This window comes from Thamnophis elegans, chromosome 2 (assembly GCF_009769535.1).
Source record: "Thamnophis elegans isolate rThaEle1 chromosome 2, rThaEle1.pri, whole genome shotgun sequence".
Taxonomy (NCBI): domain Eukaryota; kingdom Metazoa; phylum Chordata; class Lepidosauria; order Squamata; family Colubridae; genus Thamnophis; species Thamnophis elegans.
This window is the reverse complement of record NC_045542.1, coordinates 172,619,247-172,638,190: the sequence shown is the minus strand read 5'-3', so window position 1 is coordinate 172,638,190 and position 18,944 is coordinate 172,619,247. Positions and strand designations below refer to the sequence as shown.

Below are 18,944 nucleotides of genomic sequence, written 5' to 3'. Positions count from 1 at the left end.
TTGGGACTAAAAGCCAAAGTGAAAATTCTTGATTGGACATTTTCCTAGGTGGGTTCAACACTTTATATGATAAAAAGGAAAGAACTCACAGCCTACTGCTCGCATTCAATGAGTGCATGTTTTATCACCTTCACTGCCTCGTCTGACTTTCAATGTCATCAACCTGCCTCGATCAAGTGGCAGAGAGTGACTTAGATACACCACCTATCAATGGCCCTAACATTCCATAATGTTTGCAAGAGGTTCTGTGGGATTTCTGTCTGACGTACTAACCAAATGGTCTTAGTGATTCTTTGAAGGGTCAGCCTTGCTCACACTTGTGAACATTTCAATTTAGCGTTTTTATTAGTTTTTTGAAACATTAAATACAAAGGGAAAAAAACCATGGAAAAGTAGGAAGAGAGGAAGGGAAAAAGAGGGGATGACATGGCCAGCAGCTGACATGCCCAGAGAATCTCCTCTCCCCGGACTGTTGTTTTTCGAACTTAACAACAGAAGGAGCAGGCTTTCTTTTCTCTGCTTGACTTTCCGAGGTTAAGGAAAGTCCCAGAATCACCTCTCAAGATCTCCAATAACAGCAACAGCCCACAAGTAGTTTTAGCAGCCGAGCATCCAAGATAAGTGGTGAACAGAAGCTGGGAGGTGGGGTGGAAACTATGGCATTGTTGGACAAAAGATCTGTTTTGGCATTTATTTTTGAAACAGACAATAAGCTGTTTCTTAAACAATTTATGATACTGTCACCTTTAGAAGCTATACAGGCTCTCTTTAGTTACAGCTTACCACTTGTTTTTGAAGTTTTGGACGCTGTTTTTGACACTTCTTTATTATAAAACCACAGGGAGAGGAATGCTAGAAGCAGCCAAAATAAGGAAGAATGGAATATTCTTTTGTTTGAAATATAAGGATAACATCTGTGGTTTTAATCTACTACCTTTTTTCCCTGAAAATAGAACTGAACTTATAATTTTTTGGTCGCCAAAATAAGCACCAGGGCTTATCTGGACTGGGCCCAAAACATGTCAAGAGTTTTGACAGCATGACTATTATAATGAGATAAACCCAGAAGCAAAACACAGCACAAAGCACACAGAGCCTTTAGACAATTAATAGTGATTTATATACAAATATATAAAGACATATACTGTGGGGATAATTGCTTTTCTCAGTGGCTGGCAAACCACGCTGAGGATGCAACGTCAGCACAATGATCCTTCCTTAGTAAGTATGAAGCCTGAGGAATGCAACTCAGCACAATGATCATTAACCTGATCCTTCCTTAATAAGTGTGGGCACGTAGGCACATTCCATCGCTTGCAACAACAAACCATGAGCTGTCCATTAACTTTCTCAACCATAGCTTGGACTTTGTCTAGCTAATCCAATCAGTACAAATGACCTTTGATCAATGAATCAGTTTCTGCCACGTAAACTGTTTTATGACAATAAAAAGGAAGCTCTCATGAGCTGTTCGGAGTGCCTTCCCATTAAGCTTCTTCCTGCTTGTGCGTCTTTCTTCTTCATCGCAACAACATCATGCATGATAGATAAATCCCTTACCACTCAGCTACAGACACAAGGAGAGAAATGAGATAAGAGAGAGTGAGAGAGAGGGAGGGAGGGAGGGAGAGAAACGCCCTCTAATGGACATCTATTTATAGACACCTCTTAAAACAGTAAATGATTTATGTGGACTCCATCAGAGTCGTAAAGAGGCGATAGCTGTATTGCTGAATCATCCTTATTGCATCAACTTACAGTTTACAACTTTACATCAAATGGCAACTATTAAATCCTCATTCCCTGACATCTTATTTTTTTCGCGGCCGCAACGGACAAAGTGAGGCAGTGGGGTGGAGGTAGAAAATTATCAACCTACTGTGTCGTTACAAATATTTGATAATGCAAACAACCTAACTGGAACCTCAGAATATAAAGCTGACTTCACCAAACACCTGGATAGATGCTAATATTACTTTAATTCTGAAAGAAGACTCAGACTTGACACAGATAAAGAACTATAGGCCTATATCATTATTAAATGCTGTTTAATTTTTTTTGCATCAATAAAGATTAAAAAGATTTCTGAATGAATGTATCCACTCAGATCAAAATGGGTTCCTTCCAAAAAGACAAATTAAAATACAATACCAAGAAGAAGAAAAGTAACAGTTCTCAAAAGAAACCAGCATTGCTGCATAAAGAATTCTCTGGCAAATTGAAAGACAAAAAGGACAAGTATAAAAAGTGGAAACATAACTAAGGCAGAATATCAGCAAATAGCCCGAGCCTGTAAAGATGAAGTGCGGAAAGCTAAAATTCACAATGAAGAAAGACTTGCAACAAAAATAAAAAATAACAAAAAGCTTCTTCCAACATGTTAAAAACAAGAAAAAAGTCAAGGAAACAATTAGTCCATTGTTGGAAGAAAGTGGCAAAAAGGTGACAAGCAACAGGGAGAAAGCAGAACTACTTAACTCATTTTTTGCATCTGTCTTTATACAAAGGGTAAAAAGAGCCCAACCTATCATAAAAAGCACCACAAAAAATGGATTAGGAACATGTTAAAATAGGGAAGAAAATGGTAAGTGAACACCTGTCTACCCTAGACTAGTTCACATCACCAGGACCGGATGGATTACCCCCCAGGGTTCCAAAGGAACTGGCAGACGAGATCTCAGAACCACTGAACTATATGTTTCAGAGATCCTGAAGCACCGGGGAACTGCCAGAGGACCAGAAAAGAGCTGATGTGGTTCCCATCTTCAAAGAAGGGGAAAAAATATTCAGGAAACTACAGACCTATCAGCCTGACCTCAACACAGGGAAGATTCTAGAAAAGATAATCAAGCAATGAATTAGCGAACACCTAGAAGTAAACAAAGTAATAGCCAAAAGCCATCATGGGTTGTCAAAAACAGATCATACCAGACTAATCTTATTGCATTCTTTGACAAAGTGACAAAATTAGTCGAGTAGAGGAATACTGTCGATATAATTTATTTGGACTTCACTAAGACATTTGATAAAGTAGACCATAACTTGCTACTACACAAAGTAGAAAAATACGGGTTAGACAGCAGGCTGGCAGGAATAGCCAACACTCCAGAAGATAAGCTCAAGATACAAATGTCAACTCAAAGCATTTGCATGTCTATTATCAAGTTGCCATGGTGAGGAAACTGGGAGGGGGGGCACATTCCACGCATAATTAATTAGGGCATCTTTCAGAAACCTGACAACAGAAGGATCTTGTCAGACTTGAACATTAGGCACTATCTAACAAAATGAAATTCAATGGTGATTTTCTACATTTAAGCAAGAAAAACCCAATGCACAGGTATAGTATATATGGTACCTTGCTCAACAGTCGTAACTGTGAGAGGGATCTTGGGAGTCCTAGTGGACAACCATTTAAATATGAGCCAGCAGTGTGCAGCAGCTGCCAAAAAAGCCAGGGGGTTGGACTAGAAGACCTCCAAGGTCCCTTCCAATTCTGTTATTCTATTCTATTCCAAAAGAGATTATATTTAATTTTGTCTCTAGTTTGAAATTGCTTCCGGATTTTCTGTGTGCAATGTGAAAAAAATATATGAAACTTTGATTCTGTTTTTGTAGTCTAGATAGGCATTGTTATTGAAATAGCTTGTACATAATGTTGTGTAAAAGCAGAAAGTTGTGGTTCTAGGGTTGTTACCTTCGACTGTGCCAAAGAGTGTTGGAAGTAGATGCCTTTTTCTTTTTTTTCTCCTGTTACACTAAATGTCTCTTTCTCTCTTCTTACTTTTCCATGTTATTTCTTTGCATTTTATACTTAAAAAAATTAATAAAAAAGTTAAATTGGGGGAAAAAAACCAATCATGAACATTAATGAAAATACAAAGGATATATTTCCAGGCATCAAGATGTAGGTGATACACAAAGCAATTTCTGCTTCTCCTGGTTTTATCCCTTTCCCCAACAATAGGAAAAAAAGATTATACTTACAATAAAGTAGATTTAGCCTAACTATTCATGTCTCCGTTCTGCTTTATTTGAGACAGGCAACATGAACTGCCATATGGGATTTTTTGAAACCAGAATTATACAAGGAATTCCATAGATCTGCAAATCTTTGTTGACAGGTTGGCCTAGTTTGACTGATCGTAATTTAAATTTCTAATTTCTTGGTTGTGTCTTGCTCAGGAATAACAGTAATCATAGGTTGAATCCTCAAAGGAAACTAGAGGTCTCCTAATTCTCCCCCATATAAATGGCTAATCTCTCCCTTCCTACCTGAGTCAGGAATCCAGCGGCTCTTTCAGCTTCATCAACAGAAGGAGATGATTCAGTGAACAACAGTGACTCCATTTTGTCCACTGGAAATGAGAGAGACAGAATGGAAACAGGAAAGGCTTCAACTTCATCTTTTCTGGCTTGAAAGGAAAAATTAAGATTTCTTCCTGTCCTGCCCAAGAAACCTCCATTTTTGTCTCTTCAACACACTAACTTTCATAGCCTCCATCATGGGAGCCATGAATAAAAGGAGAAGACCAAACCCCACCACATGCTGAAGAACAAATCTGAGTTAGATTATTCTCCTAATCTTTTGGAACAACACATGGCAGTTTATACCCTCGGCATCCGAAGCATTTGCTCAATCCCTGTAAATTCTCCCCCCCCCCTCTGCAGTTTGAAACCAGAGAAATTAATGATGTTCTAGCAACCGAGGAAACATGCCTGAAAGATCAGGTGGTGTTGGAAATGGCTCAGCAGGGATCTGTGTAGGAATTTAGTCAAAATTATATATTAAGGAAGGCCAAAGACAAAGAGAAAGCTCTCATGATGGAAGAGGAGCCAGAATGCAACTCAAGGTGGCCCCTACAGGAGTCGGTCTTCTGTGAAAGGCAAATCCTAGGGTTAGGGTTAGGGTCCTAGGCTTGCTCTGAAGGGAGGGAATTCCTTTGTGCACCTTAAGTCTTCTAGCTTGAAGAGGGAGTTCTATCTTTCTTATGGGGTCACCTTCTACTAAGTCCAATGACTAAGACCCGAGAAGACGCAGAGAATTAAGAATAACTGGAATCTTTCTAGAAAGTCTCCAATCCAGTGGAACAGTCTCCCCTTACCTAGTGAAGAATTCTGACCTTGACTTTTATCCGCGGGGATCCCTCTGGAAGACAGATCAGGAGAAAGATTTGTGAGATCCACCCAATTACTCCCCATTCCTGGAAGGACCTCAGAACCTGAAATATAAACAAAGGAGAGCAGTTAAAAGAACATGACGAGAGGGTCTGGGTGTTATTTTCTGCCCACAAAACTCTTGTGTCCATCAGTGGCAAAGGATGAGACCCAATAAGAGAGTCGCTCCAAAGGAGATACTCTTTGGAAGAATGCAAGAGACCGATATAGCTAATGAGGTTTTCTAAATAACTACTCACATTATTAATCTCCCAAACCCTATCAGGGAGAAATGGAAGAATTCAAGCCTTCTCTGCCAGGCTCAGAAGGGATCTTCCATCCACTGGCACCGCCGGGCAACTGGTCTCCGCTGGCTCTCCAAAGATCCTTCCAGGAAACAATGTAAGTGGAGATCAAGCGGGGGTTCCTTTAGGCTTCCTTCTCTCCTCCCCCCTGCCCCATTCTGGGGTCTCTCCCCATGCAGACCCAAGAGCAGTTATATGGGGCGGATTTCCCGCTCCCTCCAAGCCTCAGATCTCCTTCCCTCTCGTGAGGAGGATCTGACTATCGGGATATTGTCTTACTCGCCCGATTAGATTTCCCACGGAGACTCGCAGCCGGAACTATCCGACCAGGCAGACGGAGTAGAGCATGCGCAGTGGGCTAGTCAGTCGGCAGCCAAGAGAGCGCCCCCTTCTGGCCCCTGGCGTTGAAATGGCGGCTGTGGGGGCAGCTCTGGAGTGATGGAGAGAGAGAGGGAGAGAAAGACCCTCAAGGCTTCAAGGAAAACAGACACGGGAAAAGTGAAAGGTTTTCTAGGAAGTAAAAGTGACCTTCCCTTGTCAAGGGTGGGGGAATGCGAGGGGGGGAGGGGACTGGGACGCCCCTCAGGGGAGACGTTGAGGAAAAGTCTGCAGGGCGAGGGAGGCGGGAGCTTCCGAAACTCCTCCCCTTTCCGTTTGGCCACGCCCCTCCCAGTGGGATTCCCTCAGACGGAGAAGCGGGGAAAGTGGATCAGTGAGGGAGGAGCCTATTCTGGCGGGAAGAGCGGAGAGAGGAGAGAGCGATGCGCCTCTGAGGGAAGCGCTGCCGTTTGTGGATCTTTGGAGTCCTCAGGGTGGGATTCGTCTCCTTTCTCTGGGTCAGAGACTGAATTGGGCCTCCTCCTGGTTCCTTCTTCTTACGCTCAGAGCCTCTGGCTTCTCTGATAAGATTCCCCTCCGAAGGGATCCTTTGAAGTCACCGTCAATGAGGCGAATGACTTGGGACGATCCCCATACTGGATCCCCCTTCAAGCCCTCGCCTCCAAAGACCCTTCAGAATACGGATGGTGTTTCAGAGCTTCATTGGCTGGAGAATAAGGAATATATTGAATGGACTTATTCAATTAATGCATCATTTAATTATATTAAATAGGAAGGTAAATATAGACGCTGTCTGGACCTCCCCACTCTGAATCAAAGTGCAAATCCTTAAGGTCAAAAATACCTTCCAAGTTGCAGAGTGAGGCAAAAGGCTGAAATTTTCTGGTTCACCTTTGAGTCCTCCAATGCAAAGAAAGAAGAGAAAGTTGGCGGAAGCACGTTCAGTGATGCAGGGATTATTTCCACAGACCTAATAAAGTTCTTCTCAAATTCCATATATTTACAAGGAGTGTAATGGTATTCCCACATTAAAATAGGCTCTAGTTTCACCGCTTTGTTGCTGCCTTTATAAGGTGGATCCTGTGTTGAGAATGCTTTCCTCATGTTCCATGGATGTATGTGCATCATTTTCTATGCCATGTGAAACTGAATCAGACCTGAGTTCATTCCACCTTCTACCACTTTCTAAACATTTTATTACACTTCCACCCATGAAAATCTGCATCTGATTTCTTCATTTAATTTTCTTCTTCAATTCATATTAAGTAGGAAACATTTACATTGCACAATTATTCCCAATAATTTATTATATTAACCTTGCAAACCAATATAGTTAATAAGAAGGATATACTAATGTTATTTAAAAAGTTATGCTAAGATAAAAAGCACAAAGTCACAATCATACTACAAAAAGGAGTTGTTCCTAACTTGGCCCCTTAAAATTTCAAATTAGATTGACCTTTCTAATCACATTGATATCACAAAATTAAAGTGCCACTAAAGTGACATTTTAAAACCTTGACCCAATGGAAAATATGGTTCTGGTTATTTACAAAAACTGAATAATTTAAATCAAGCAATTTAAATCCCTCCTTTTAAAAAATACATTGCTCATATAGTACAATGTTAGATCAATAAAACCATTTTTAGCATCAGCTATGATCATAAACTGACAGTTATATTTCTCCTTTGAGCTGGGTTAATGTAAGTTTGCACCAGACAAATACAAGTCTAAGCAGACATATACATAAAATATTCAGAAAAAAAAGATTCACTTCTAAACGAAACATATGCACATATGAAAAAAGAATGAACAGCTTATGTATCTTGCTACATGTTTAAAGAAGGCCAATAGTGTGAACACAATTACATCAACTCTCCACAAAGCATGGAGCCTGGCGAGACTTACTTCAGATGTTGCTTCTTGCCTAAATAAAGCAGTTTGACCAGACAGGTTTTGACAGATTTTGACACAACGAATGCATCAATTTACATTATAAAGACCACACTTGGATTATCGCATCCAGTTTTGGTCACCACGATATAAAAAAGATGGGGAGACTCTGGAAAGAGTGAAGAGAAGAGCAGCAAAGATGACTATGGCTAAAACATATGAAGAACAGTTGCAGGAATTAGATATGTCTGAAATGAAGGACTAAGGTCATATCAGCGTTCCATTATCTGCCACAAAGAACAGAGCATAAAATTATAGTGTTGGAAGGGACCTTGGAAGTCCAGCGCAGGATCAACCCATTCTCCTGAAGTCAGGACAAGAAGCAATGGACGGAAACTAATCAATGAGAAAACCATCCTAGAACCAAGAAATTTCCTGACAAATTGCCTCCAGAAGTTGTGGGTGCTCCATCATTGGATGTTTTTAAGGAAACATTGAACAATCCTTTGTCTGAAACGGTATTGGGTTTCCTGCTTGAGCAGGGATAAAAGATAAGAAATCTATCTTGGAAGTTCTTTCCAAAATCTATATTTTTATTCAGTTTCTCCTACGGCAGGCAAGTCTCAAAATAAAAAAGGACTATTTACTTCAAGTGTCTTCCACAAGATCCTTGAATAAGTCCTTTTATGGGAATTAACTTGATTTCCTCATATGAAGGTTTTTCCACAAGAGGCTTTTTTCATAAGAGGAGTCCTGTTTTCACAAAACCCTTTTCCGCTTCCGACACATTTCTACTGTTTTTCTCGTGTATGCACTCTCTTATGGGAATTTAGATGACTTTTCAACCGGAAGTACTTACCACACTCTGTGCAATGATACAGTTTCTCCCCTGTGTGGATACTAATGTGTTTAGTAAGAGAACCCCTCGTAACAAAACTCTTTCCACATTCATTGCATATATAGGGCTTCAACCCTGAATGGATCCTTTTATGACAAGTCAGGTGACTGTTGTGACTGAAACTCTTCCCACATTCCATACATTTATATGGTTTTTCTCCTGTGTGGATCCTCTTATGGGAAGTAAGGGAATCACGATGACTAAAGCACTTTCCACATTCTAGGCATCTGTAGGGTTTCTCTCCTGTGTGAATCCTTCTATGAGAAGTCAGGTGGCCATACCAATTGAAGGTCTTACCACAGTCCGTGCATTTATAAGGTTTTTCCTCTGAATGGATCCTTTTATGGTAAGCAAGGACACTGCTCTTGCTGAAGCTCTTCCCACACTCCAGGCACTGATAGGGTTTTTCTCCTGTATGGAGCCTTTTATGATAATTAAAAGAACTGTTTATACTGAAGCTCTTTCCACATACAGTACACTTAAAGGGTTTTTCTCCTGTATGGATCCTTTTGTGGGAAGCAAGATCACTGCTTCGGATGAAGCCCTTCCCACATTCTGTGCATTTATAGGGTTTTTCTCCCATATGGATCCTTTTATGGTACCTAAGAGAACTGTTCATACTGAAGCTTTTTCCGCACTCAACACACTTATACGGTTTCTCTCCTGAGTGGATCCTTTTATGAGAGGTAAGGGAACTGTTCATACTGAAGCTTTTTCCACAATCCGTACATTTATAGGGTTTTTCCCCAGTGTGCATTCTTTTATGGGAGGTCAGGTGATTGCTGTTGCTGAAACTCTTTCCACACACTGTGCATATAAAGGGTTTTTCTCCTGTGTGGACCCTTTTATGGGAAGTAAGCTGACTGCTATGGCTGAACCTCTTCCCACACTCTAAGCACTGATAGGGTTTCTCTCCTGTATGGACCCTTTGATGAGAAGTAAGGGAACTTTTCATACTAAAGTTTTTCCCACAGTCTATGCATTTATAGGGTTTTTCTCCTGTGTGAATTCTTTGATGAGAAGTAAGGGAACTTTTCATACTAAAGCTTCTTCCACACTCCAGACATTGAAAGGGTTTTTCTCCAGTATGAACCCTTGTATGAGAAGTAAGAGAACTGTTCATACTGAAGCTTTTTCCGCACTCTAAGCATTGGTAGGGTTTCTCTCCAGTGTGGATCCTTTTATGAGAAGTAAGAGAACTGTTCATACTGAAGCTTTTCCCACACTGCAGGCATTTATATGGTTTCTCTCCTGTGTGAATCCTTTTGTGAGAAGTCAGGTGGCCATGCCAATTAAACGTCTTTCCACAGTCTGTGCATTTATAAGGCTTTTCCCCTGTATGGGTCCTTTGATGAGAGGTCAGATGATCTCTGTTTCCGAAGCTTTTCCCACACTCCACACATTGATAAGGTTTCTCTCCTGTATGAATTCTTTTATGAGAAGTAAGGGAACTTTTCATACTGAAGCTTTTCCCGCAGTCTGTGCATTTATAAGGTTTTTCTCCTGTATGAATCCTTTTATGGATGGTCAGATAACTGCTGCTGCTGAAGCTCTTTCCACACTCCAGGCATTTATAGGGTTTTTCTCCCTTATGGGTCTTTTTATGACAAATAAGGGAACTAATCAAACTGGAACTGTTTCTCCCATCCTCACATTTATAGGAATTCGCCTTCATATGCATCATTTTATGGGGAATAATGTTGCTATTATTGCTATCACTCTTTTTAATTTCATAGTCATTACTAATCATGGATTTTCCTTTGAACATTTCCTCACTCCCTTGAGTGTTGCACATGTTGCTTTTCTTGAAAATGCATTGTGTCAGAAAGTGATCCATGTCTGCACGCTGAAAAGTGAATATTTCAGTGCCATTGCAAGTTTGGGTTTTTTCATGTTTCCTCATTCCCCATCTATCTGCGGATGTTTCTTCTGGTATTTCAATTTTTATTATTTGCAATGGCACCGGATTTGGCTCTTGGTCATTCTCATTCTTCAGCTCATCAACTGCTTGTGGGGAGGGGGAAAAGGAAATCAGAAATGTTAGATGACAGAATATACATATCATTGCAAAATACCTTGTGAACTCTCAAGTTTCCTCTTTCCACTATGTATTCAAATTTGACAGTGATAGATAGATAGATAGATAGATAGATAGATAGATAGATAGATAGATAGATAGATAGATAGATAGATAGATAGATAGGCAGGCAGGCAGGCAGGCAGGCAGGCAGGCAGGCAGGCAGGCAGGCAGGCAGGCAGGCAGGCAGGCAGGCAGGCAGGCAGGCAGGCAGGCAGGCAGGCAGATGTAGATAGGTAGGTAGGTAGGTAGGTAGGTAGGTAGGTAGGTAGATAGATGATAGATAGATAGATAGATAGAGAGAGAGAGAGAGAGAGAGAGAGAGAGAGAGAGAGAGAGAGAGAGATAGATAGATAGATAGATAGATAGATAGATATGGGTACATACAGATATAATTGGTGCAGGGAAATATACAATAATACAATAGCAGACTTGGAAGAGACCTTGGAGGTCTTCTAGTTCAACCCCCTGCCTAGGCAGGAAACAGTTAAACCGTTTCAGACAAATGGTTATCCAACATCTTCTTAAAGACTTCCAGTGTTGGGGCATTCACAACTTCTGGAGGCAAGCTGTTCCACTGATTAATTGTTCTAACTGTCAGGAAATTTCTCCTTGGTTCTAAATTGCTTCTCTCCTTGATTAGTTTCCACCCATTGCTTCTTGTTCTACCCTCAGGTGCTTTGGACATTAGTTTGACTCCCGTTTCTTTGTGGCAACCCCTGAGATATTGGAACACTGCTATCATGTCACTGATATCATGTCTGCTATCATATATGTATTTATATAGCATGTGTATTGTGTATGGATACCCTTTTCCCTTAAAATAAGACCTCCCTGGATAATAAGCCCAATCGGGCTTTTGAGTACATGCACTAAAATAAGCCCTCCCCCAAAATAAGCCCTCCCTGAAAATACTGCAACACAGCAGCAGCCGTGAGGTGACCACGCTCGCCGCCTCCTGCACCTCAAAAATAATAAGACTTTCCCGAAAATAAGGCCAAGTACTTATTTCAGGGGTCAAAAGAAAATAAGATCCTGTCTTATTTTGGGGGAAACACAGTAGATAAATACTTGCTCTTGATAGCAGGCAACAGAATTTCATTTTTAATGTAGGCCAGTGTGCTCACGGTAAAACATGACAATAAAAATTACCTTAAATCTTAAAATAATTGTAGGAGAAAATATGATGATAAAGTCAAGTGAAATAAGAAAAAAAAACATTTATACAGATTTTCCAAGGTGTAAATAAGCTATCTAATGACTCCTTACTCTGACTTAAGTTTTCCTCCAGAGGAACTCTTACCTAAAGAGGCCACGATCCTACATGTCTCCAGCATGACTTCTTCATGCAGGGCTTTCTGGCTGGGATCAAGTAGCAACTGCTCTTCACTGTTGAAATGGATGGCCACCTCCCCAAAAGACATAGGACCCTAAAGAAGGAAAACTCCATGTGAGCAGACTCAGGAAGAATTTGCAAGATCTCCTTTAATCTGCAAATCCTAAATACACAGTATTTATGCTTATTTGGACATTTCCCTGGCTGGGCTCAAGATGTTATGTAATAACACCAATCCCTGCTCTCTCAGAGAAGGGCGGGGAGTGTTATACGATACACCCTTTTCATCTATCTATAAGTAACTTACACTAAAAGGTGTACATTGTAACTTACATTAAAAACCCACAACATAACAACCTATAAAGGGCTCCCCTAACCCCGTTAACTCTCTCCTAGACAAAAAGCCGGGAAGAGGCCAGTTTGAAATGACTTCTGCGATGCATCCCAAACCAGCACTGATAAAGGTTTTAAAAGCCACGTTAGAGTCCAGGGTGTCTTTATTCTTTATCTAATTTGGGTGACCTCCTTAAAACCCAGGGGGGGGAAAACTATTAAAATTTGAAAAGAAGGAATAACAGCATAGATCTTTTATTCGGCTGCCTTATTGCAAATTAGGTTGGCAACCTCCTTACTGGCCTTCCCAAAATGATCAAGGATGGTACCATCCTTTGCTTGTTTTAAAGTGTGAACTATTATTTTTTAAAGTCCAACCGCATATTACCACTAGAGAATTTAACACGTTTTCAAAACAGCCTAGAGCCGTGATGGCAAACCTATGGCACCCGTACCAGAGGTGGCACGCAGTGCCGTCTGATGGCACTCGAGCCGTCGCCCCAGTTCAACTCTGATGTGTATGCACAGGGCCCTATGTGCATTGCATTTTGGGAGTTCGAGTGCGCACACATGCATTTGTGCGCGGTTTCTGCATTTGGTTCAGGAGAGTGAGACAGACCAATTGTGACTGATCTCTAATTTAAATCCTAACTTCCCCATCCCACGTTGCTCAGGAACAGCAGTGTCATTTGCTGAGACTTCAAATGACCCCAAAGCAGTCTCCAAATGCTCCCCAATATTAGCCCCAGATCTTTTCCTTCCTACCTGTGCTGGAAGTTCAGCTGCTCTTTTAGTTCCACCAGTACAAAGAGAAGAACCAATGAACAACGGTGACTCCATTTTGTTCCCTGGGAAGGGAACAGATGGGATAAAAACAGGAAAGGGATTAACTCCCATTTTTGAGCTTGAAGGCATGACTTAGTATTTATATATACTTTATTTGTCATTGTACATTTACACATACAACGAAATTCACATAACACCCAGAGACCAGTCACAACACCCATAACAATCCCCAAAACACCCCCACCCACCCACCCCCCAAAAACTCTGCCCCTGAACCACCTAAACATCCACATAAGAGACCAAATAGTGCTGTCCAATAGCTCACTCATGGTGGCCCTTTAGTTCATTGTTGAGTGCAATTATAGCTCTGGGATCAAACTATTCAGAAGACGTGTGGTCCTAGTTTGAATTGTTCTGTATCTTCTGCCAGAAAGCAACAGTTAAAAAGATTGAGAGCAGGATGGGAAGAGTCTCTGAGAATGTTATGCAACTTCCTCAAACAGCGAGATGCGAAGATATTATCCAGGACTGGTAGCTGGAGGCCAGTGATATTCTGGGTAGTTTTAATAATTCTCTGTAGAGCTTTTTTGTCTGCTGCAGAGCTGCTCCCATACCATGCAAGAATGCCGTATGTCAGGACACTCTCAATGGTGCTGCGATAGTAGGACAGAAGTAGATGCTGAGATAGATTTATCTTTCTTAGCATTCTCAGGAAGTACAGCCTCTTCTGTGCCTTCTTCACACGCATGTTAGCATTCATGGTCCATGAGACGGTCCTCCGAGATATAAATGCCCAGAAGTTTAAACCTACCGACCCTCTCCACCTCCTTGCCATTTATGTACAATGGTAAATGTACAACTCTCTTCTTCCTGAAGTCAGTGATAAGTTCTTTAGGTTTTTTTGGTGTTAAGTATAAGATTATTTTCTTTACACCACGTCAGCCCTTGTACTTCCTTCCTATAAGCAGACTCATTGTTCTTATCAATGAGCCCCACCACTGTCGTGTCATCCGCAAATTTAATAATTGTGTTGGTGTTATACAATGGGGTACAGTCATGTGCGTACAAAGAATAGAGGAAGGGGCTTAGCACACACAACCCTGGGGGGCTCCTGTGCTTAATATCAGAGTAGAAGAATGATGAGATCCCATCGTTACTGACTGTGGCCTATCTGTCAGAAAATCCTTTATCCACAAACAAATCCTCTGATTTATACCCAAATTGGACATTTTATGAAACAACCTGTTGGGTAGAATGGTGTTAAAGGCAGAGCTATAATCCATAAATAGCAACCTTACATATGTTCCCTGTTGTTCCAAATGGTTTTAATACAGTATGGACAACAATAGACACAGCATCATCAGTTGATCTATTTCTCCTATATGCGAATTGGTATAGATCCAAAGTAGATGGAAGACTAGTCTTAATATAGATCAACACCAGTCTCTCAAAACATTTCATGACAACAGATGTTACAGCTATTGGTGTATAATCATTACGAGACACCACTACCGTCTGCTTAGGGACTGGCACTATAATGCATGTCTTCAGGCAGGTAGGGATGGAGCACTGCAACAGGGATAGATTGAAAATATCCGTGAACACTTCAGCTAGCTCTGCAGCACAGTCCCTAACAACTCGTCCCGTGATTCCATCAGGCCCATCTGCCTTCCGGATGTTGACATTCTGGAAAGTGTGTCTCACATCAGAGATCTGCAGTAGAAGTGGTTGTCTGTCGATGGTAGGTGTTAGCAGTGTACTATCAGTGGTAGATGCTGGAATGATGGTCGTTCCTGTTTCCACCTCAAAACGGCTGAAAAATTGATTTAGCTGTTCCGCCAAAGAGACATTACACAAACTATTTTTATTGCTCTGTCCCGTGATTTGTCGCAGACCTTGCCATAACCGACGAGAGTCCGAGTTCTCAAAAAGATGTTCAATCCTCTGACTGTACATAGCTTTAGTATCCCTGATGCCCTATTTTCTCTTGTCCCAGAGAGGAAACCTCTACCTCTCACTCCTATGCTTTGCCTCAGTGGTCTTTCAAAGGCTCCATATTGAGAGTCGAGAATCAAAGAAGCCCACAGCCCCAATACACACTGGAGAACCACAATTGGACCTAACCCTAATCTTTTGGGAAGGAGAGATGGAAGTTTACCCATCAGTGGTGGAATTCAAAATTTTTTACTACCGGTTCTGCGGGCTTGGCTTGGTGGGCGTGGTGTGGCTTGGTGGGTGTGGCTTGGTGGACATGGCAGGGAAAGGATACTGCAAAATCTCCATTCCTTCCCCACTCCAGGGAAAAATCTCTATTTCCTCCCGATCAACTAGGACTCAGGAGGCAGGAATAGATGAGGGCGAGGCCAGCCAGAGATGATATTTATCGCTTCTCCAAACTACACAAAATTTCCACTACTGGTTCTCCAGTACCAGTCAGAACCTGCTGAATCCCACCTCTGATACTCTTGGCAAACAAACCATTCACTCAAGCAACATTTATCCTCTCCCCATTGCCTGTGTCCTGAAATCATACTGTTCTGGTATCCCAGAAAGACCAACCATTCTGGCAACCATCCCACTGAAATTCTGACACCCCAGGAACATGCCTGCAAGGACAGATGGTGCCAGAGATGATCCAGAAAGTATGTGCAATAGAATTGACTCAAAATTTTCTATCAAGAAAGGCCAAAGACTGATTTGCTCCAATCCCCATTGGTGAGAACAAAGAAATTTGGTCCTCAGGATGGAGGATCCAGAATGCAACTCAGAGCAATCCCCAGACAAGTTAGTCTTCTGCAGAGGGGGAATTATGAGAAGGGAGTCTATGAACTGAAGAGTGGGACAGTTTGGGAAACTTAGTTAGTTAGTTAAATTTGCATGTTTGATGCCATGCCTTTGTTTACCTTTAGTTAAAAGTTAGTTGACAGTGGAATTTATAATTCCAGGCAGGGAGTGTGCTGCCCCAGCAGTATATAGATAGTGTAAGGATTCAGCGCTGTCTCTTTTAAGAAACTACCTCCTGGAAAATGTAGGCAGACACTGCCTTATGGGAAATGTAGTTCCATGACATGTGATCATATCTGTGTTTCTGATTGGCCACTGGGGCATTCTGCCTGCATGCAGAGACAATAGCTGATCATTTTGAATATCAGCTTGGACTCGGGAAGCAACATCTGTGCCTCCTCTCTCAACATGGGAGCAAAATCACCATCTTTTTACACCATGTGATGAGACAGATTATGGAAAGTCAAAGGTATCTTAACACTGAACTGTAACTTTTGATATTAAGAATGCCTGATAATAAACTTGATCTGAATAAGATTCCTAAGCGTGGAGTTAACTGCAAGCTTTCATTGCTTGAGGCAGAACAGTAAGCTAGAAGCTTGAAGAAGCAGAGTTAAGTCTTTTTTGGTGGGTCATCTTCTAATAAGTCCAACAACTAGACATGAGAAAACACAGAGAATTAAGAACAGCTAGAACCAGGATGGCGAACCTATGGCATGCGGGGCCATTTGTCAGGGCACACGAGGTGTTTTCCTGTCAGCTAGCCAGCGCGCATGTATGTCCTGCCAGCTGACTTCAGCCTTTTTTTTTTTAGGCCATTTTTTGCCCACCCAGGCTCCAGAGCCTCCAGGGCGCAAAAAAACAGCCCTATGGGCAAACCAGAAGTTCGGGAATGGGCTTTGCTCCTAGGGCCGGTTTTAGCCCTCCGGAGGCTTCCCTCAAGGCTCTGGAGGGCAAAAAATGACCCTACGAAGCCTCCTAAAGGCTCCGGAGGACTAAGAATGGCCCTACGGACAAACCGGAAGTGATTTCCGGTTTGCTTGTAGGGTCGTTTTTAGCCTCCGGAGAGTGCAAACCAGAAGTCCATCCCCAAACTTCCAGTTTGCCAGTAGGGATGGATTTTTGTGCTCCGGAGGCTTTAGGGAAGATCCTGAAGCCTCTGGAGGGCGACCGGGAGCAGGCGGGCAGGGGATGCTGTTTTTGCCCTCCCCGGGCTCCTATAAAGCCTCTGGAGCCTGGGGAGGGTGAAAAAGGCATGCAAAAAATGGGGGGGGGGGGGTCGCACTGGTCACACAAACATGCACGGTGAGGGTCACGCATTGCATTATGGGTGTGGCATGCCCACGCATGACCCCCTGTGCTGCCCATCCTGCTTTTGGCACAGGAGCCAAAAAAGGTTCACAATCACTGAGCTAGAAGCTCTCTGGAAAACCTCCAAACATGTAGAACGTTGCCTTACCTATTGAGACATCTTGACATTGATATTTCTCCTTAGAGATCCCTTCGAAACACAATTTCCAAGTAGGGTTTATGGGATCCACCTTTTCTTCAGGACAATTAGTCCCCACTTCCAGGACGGACCTTAGAACCTGAAATATTTGCGAAGAAGAATTAAGAGGGCAGGAGATAAAAGAGGATCTGGATTTTCATTTTGTGCCCATAGTATTGCATGTCCTCAGTGTCCATCATTAAGGATAAAAGAGTATAATGGAAGAATTGCTCCAAATGTTTCCTCTGGAAACATTTTTCTTAATTATCTTCTCTAAATATCTGGTTGTATTATTAATACCCCAAACTCCCTTAAAGAGACAATTTCGAATTCAAGCCAATTAAAATGCATCTCTATTTCCCAAGAGGAGCATGTCCCACCTGATACCCTTCCTGCTCCTCCTTCTCCTCTGCTTGGCTCAGCAGGAAACCTTCGGCCAGGGCCACCGCCTGGCAAGTGGTCTCCGCTCGGCATTCCCGCACCCAGCGCTGCATCTCCCTGGGCAGGACGGCCAGAAACTGTTCCAAGATCACTCGGTCCAACATCTGAGCCTTGGTGTGCTTCTCTGGCTGCAACCATCCCCAGCAAAGGTGGTGAAGGCGGCTGCAAAGCTCTCGTGGTCCTTCGGCCTCCTGAAAGGGGCTGTTCCTGAAGTGCCAATGCTGGATCTCAGAACTGAAGGCTGCCTTCTCTGGGATCTTCTGCCTGGGTCCTGCCCAGACGTCCTCAAAGCTCCTGGGCTGAGCGGCAACAGGGCCTTTCCAGGCTGGGTGGATTGCATCCATTTTGGCCTCTTCTCTGACAGGGATCCAGAAGGACCCTGCGGATATCCTGAGCCTCCAGATATCTTTTCAGTCCTGCGGTCTGAAGGAGCTGCACCGGGAGGCCCAGAGAAGATTTTCAAGCCATTCAGTTCTCAGGAGGCCTCCAGCTTTTACATCTGAGGAGGAAAAGAAAGGAAAATTCAACCCTGAGCTACAAACAATTCTTCTCTAATGGAAACTTCAGGAATTGCCGACTGTTGTATTTTTATTGGGTATCTTACCAGAGAAATATAGTAAAGATACATATTTGATCATACATATAATAACAGTGGCTAGAATTGTATCCGCACAGAACTGGAAAACAGACAAAATCCCGGCAGAAGGAGAGATAAAGAAAATATTGGGCTGTGCGGAAATGAATAGGTTAACTCTGAGAATAAAAGACAAAGAGGAATCGGTGTACTTCAGGACAAGGGAGTGATTTTATGATTGGTTAGAAAAGGAATATGAATAAAGGATTACAGATCAAGAAACCCAGATGACACACTATTAAATTAAGGGGAGGGGAGGGGAAAAACAGAAAAGTATTAATATACAGTTAAAGATGACATATGTGGAATTATTATAATGAAAATAAAATGTGGAAGAGGGAATCTATTTTTATGTAAATATGGAACTGCTCGAATCCCACCCCGAAAATCCATCAGAGTGAAGAAGAAAATAAGTAAATACAACAATGGAAGGAGGGAGAAAGGAGAGGAAAAGAAGAAAGGGGAAAGGAG

At 42.2% G+C, this 18,944-nt stretch overlaps 1 protein-coding gene across 2 annotated transcripts in view; it reads right to left on the bottom strand.

Annotated features, from left to right (window-relative positions):
* Window positions 1-18,944, bottom strand: part of LOC116503338 (zinc finger protein 420-like) — a 51,143-nt gene extending 32,199 nt beyond the window's left edge. Inside the window, exons 1-5 of one of the 2 annotated variants that reach the window (XM_032209696.1) lie at window positions 17,779-18,944; window positions 17,369-17,498; window positions 13,105-13,187; window positions 11,974-12,100; window positions 8,542-10,600 (exon numbers count right to left, since the gene is read on the bottom strand). In XM_032209696.1, coding sequence (XP_032065587.1) covers window positions 8,542-10,600; window positions 11,974-12,100; window positions 13,105-13,187; window positions 17,369-17,498; window positions 17,779-18,183 — 2,804 coding nt within the window. In that variant the 5' untranslated portion in view covers window positions 18,184-18,944. Of the gene's footprint in view, window positions 1-8,166; window positions 10,601-11,973; window positions 12,101-13,104; window positions 13,188-17,368; window positions 17,499-17,778 lie in introns of those variants that run through there. The other variant, XM_032209693.1, reaches the window with a different exon arrangement.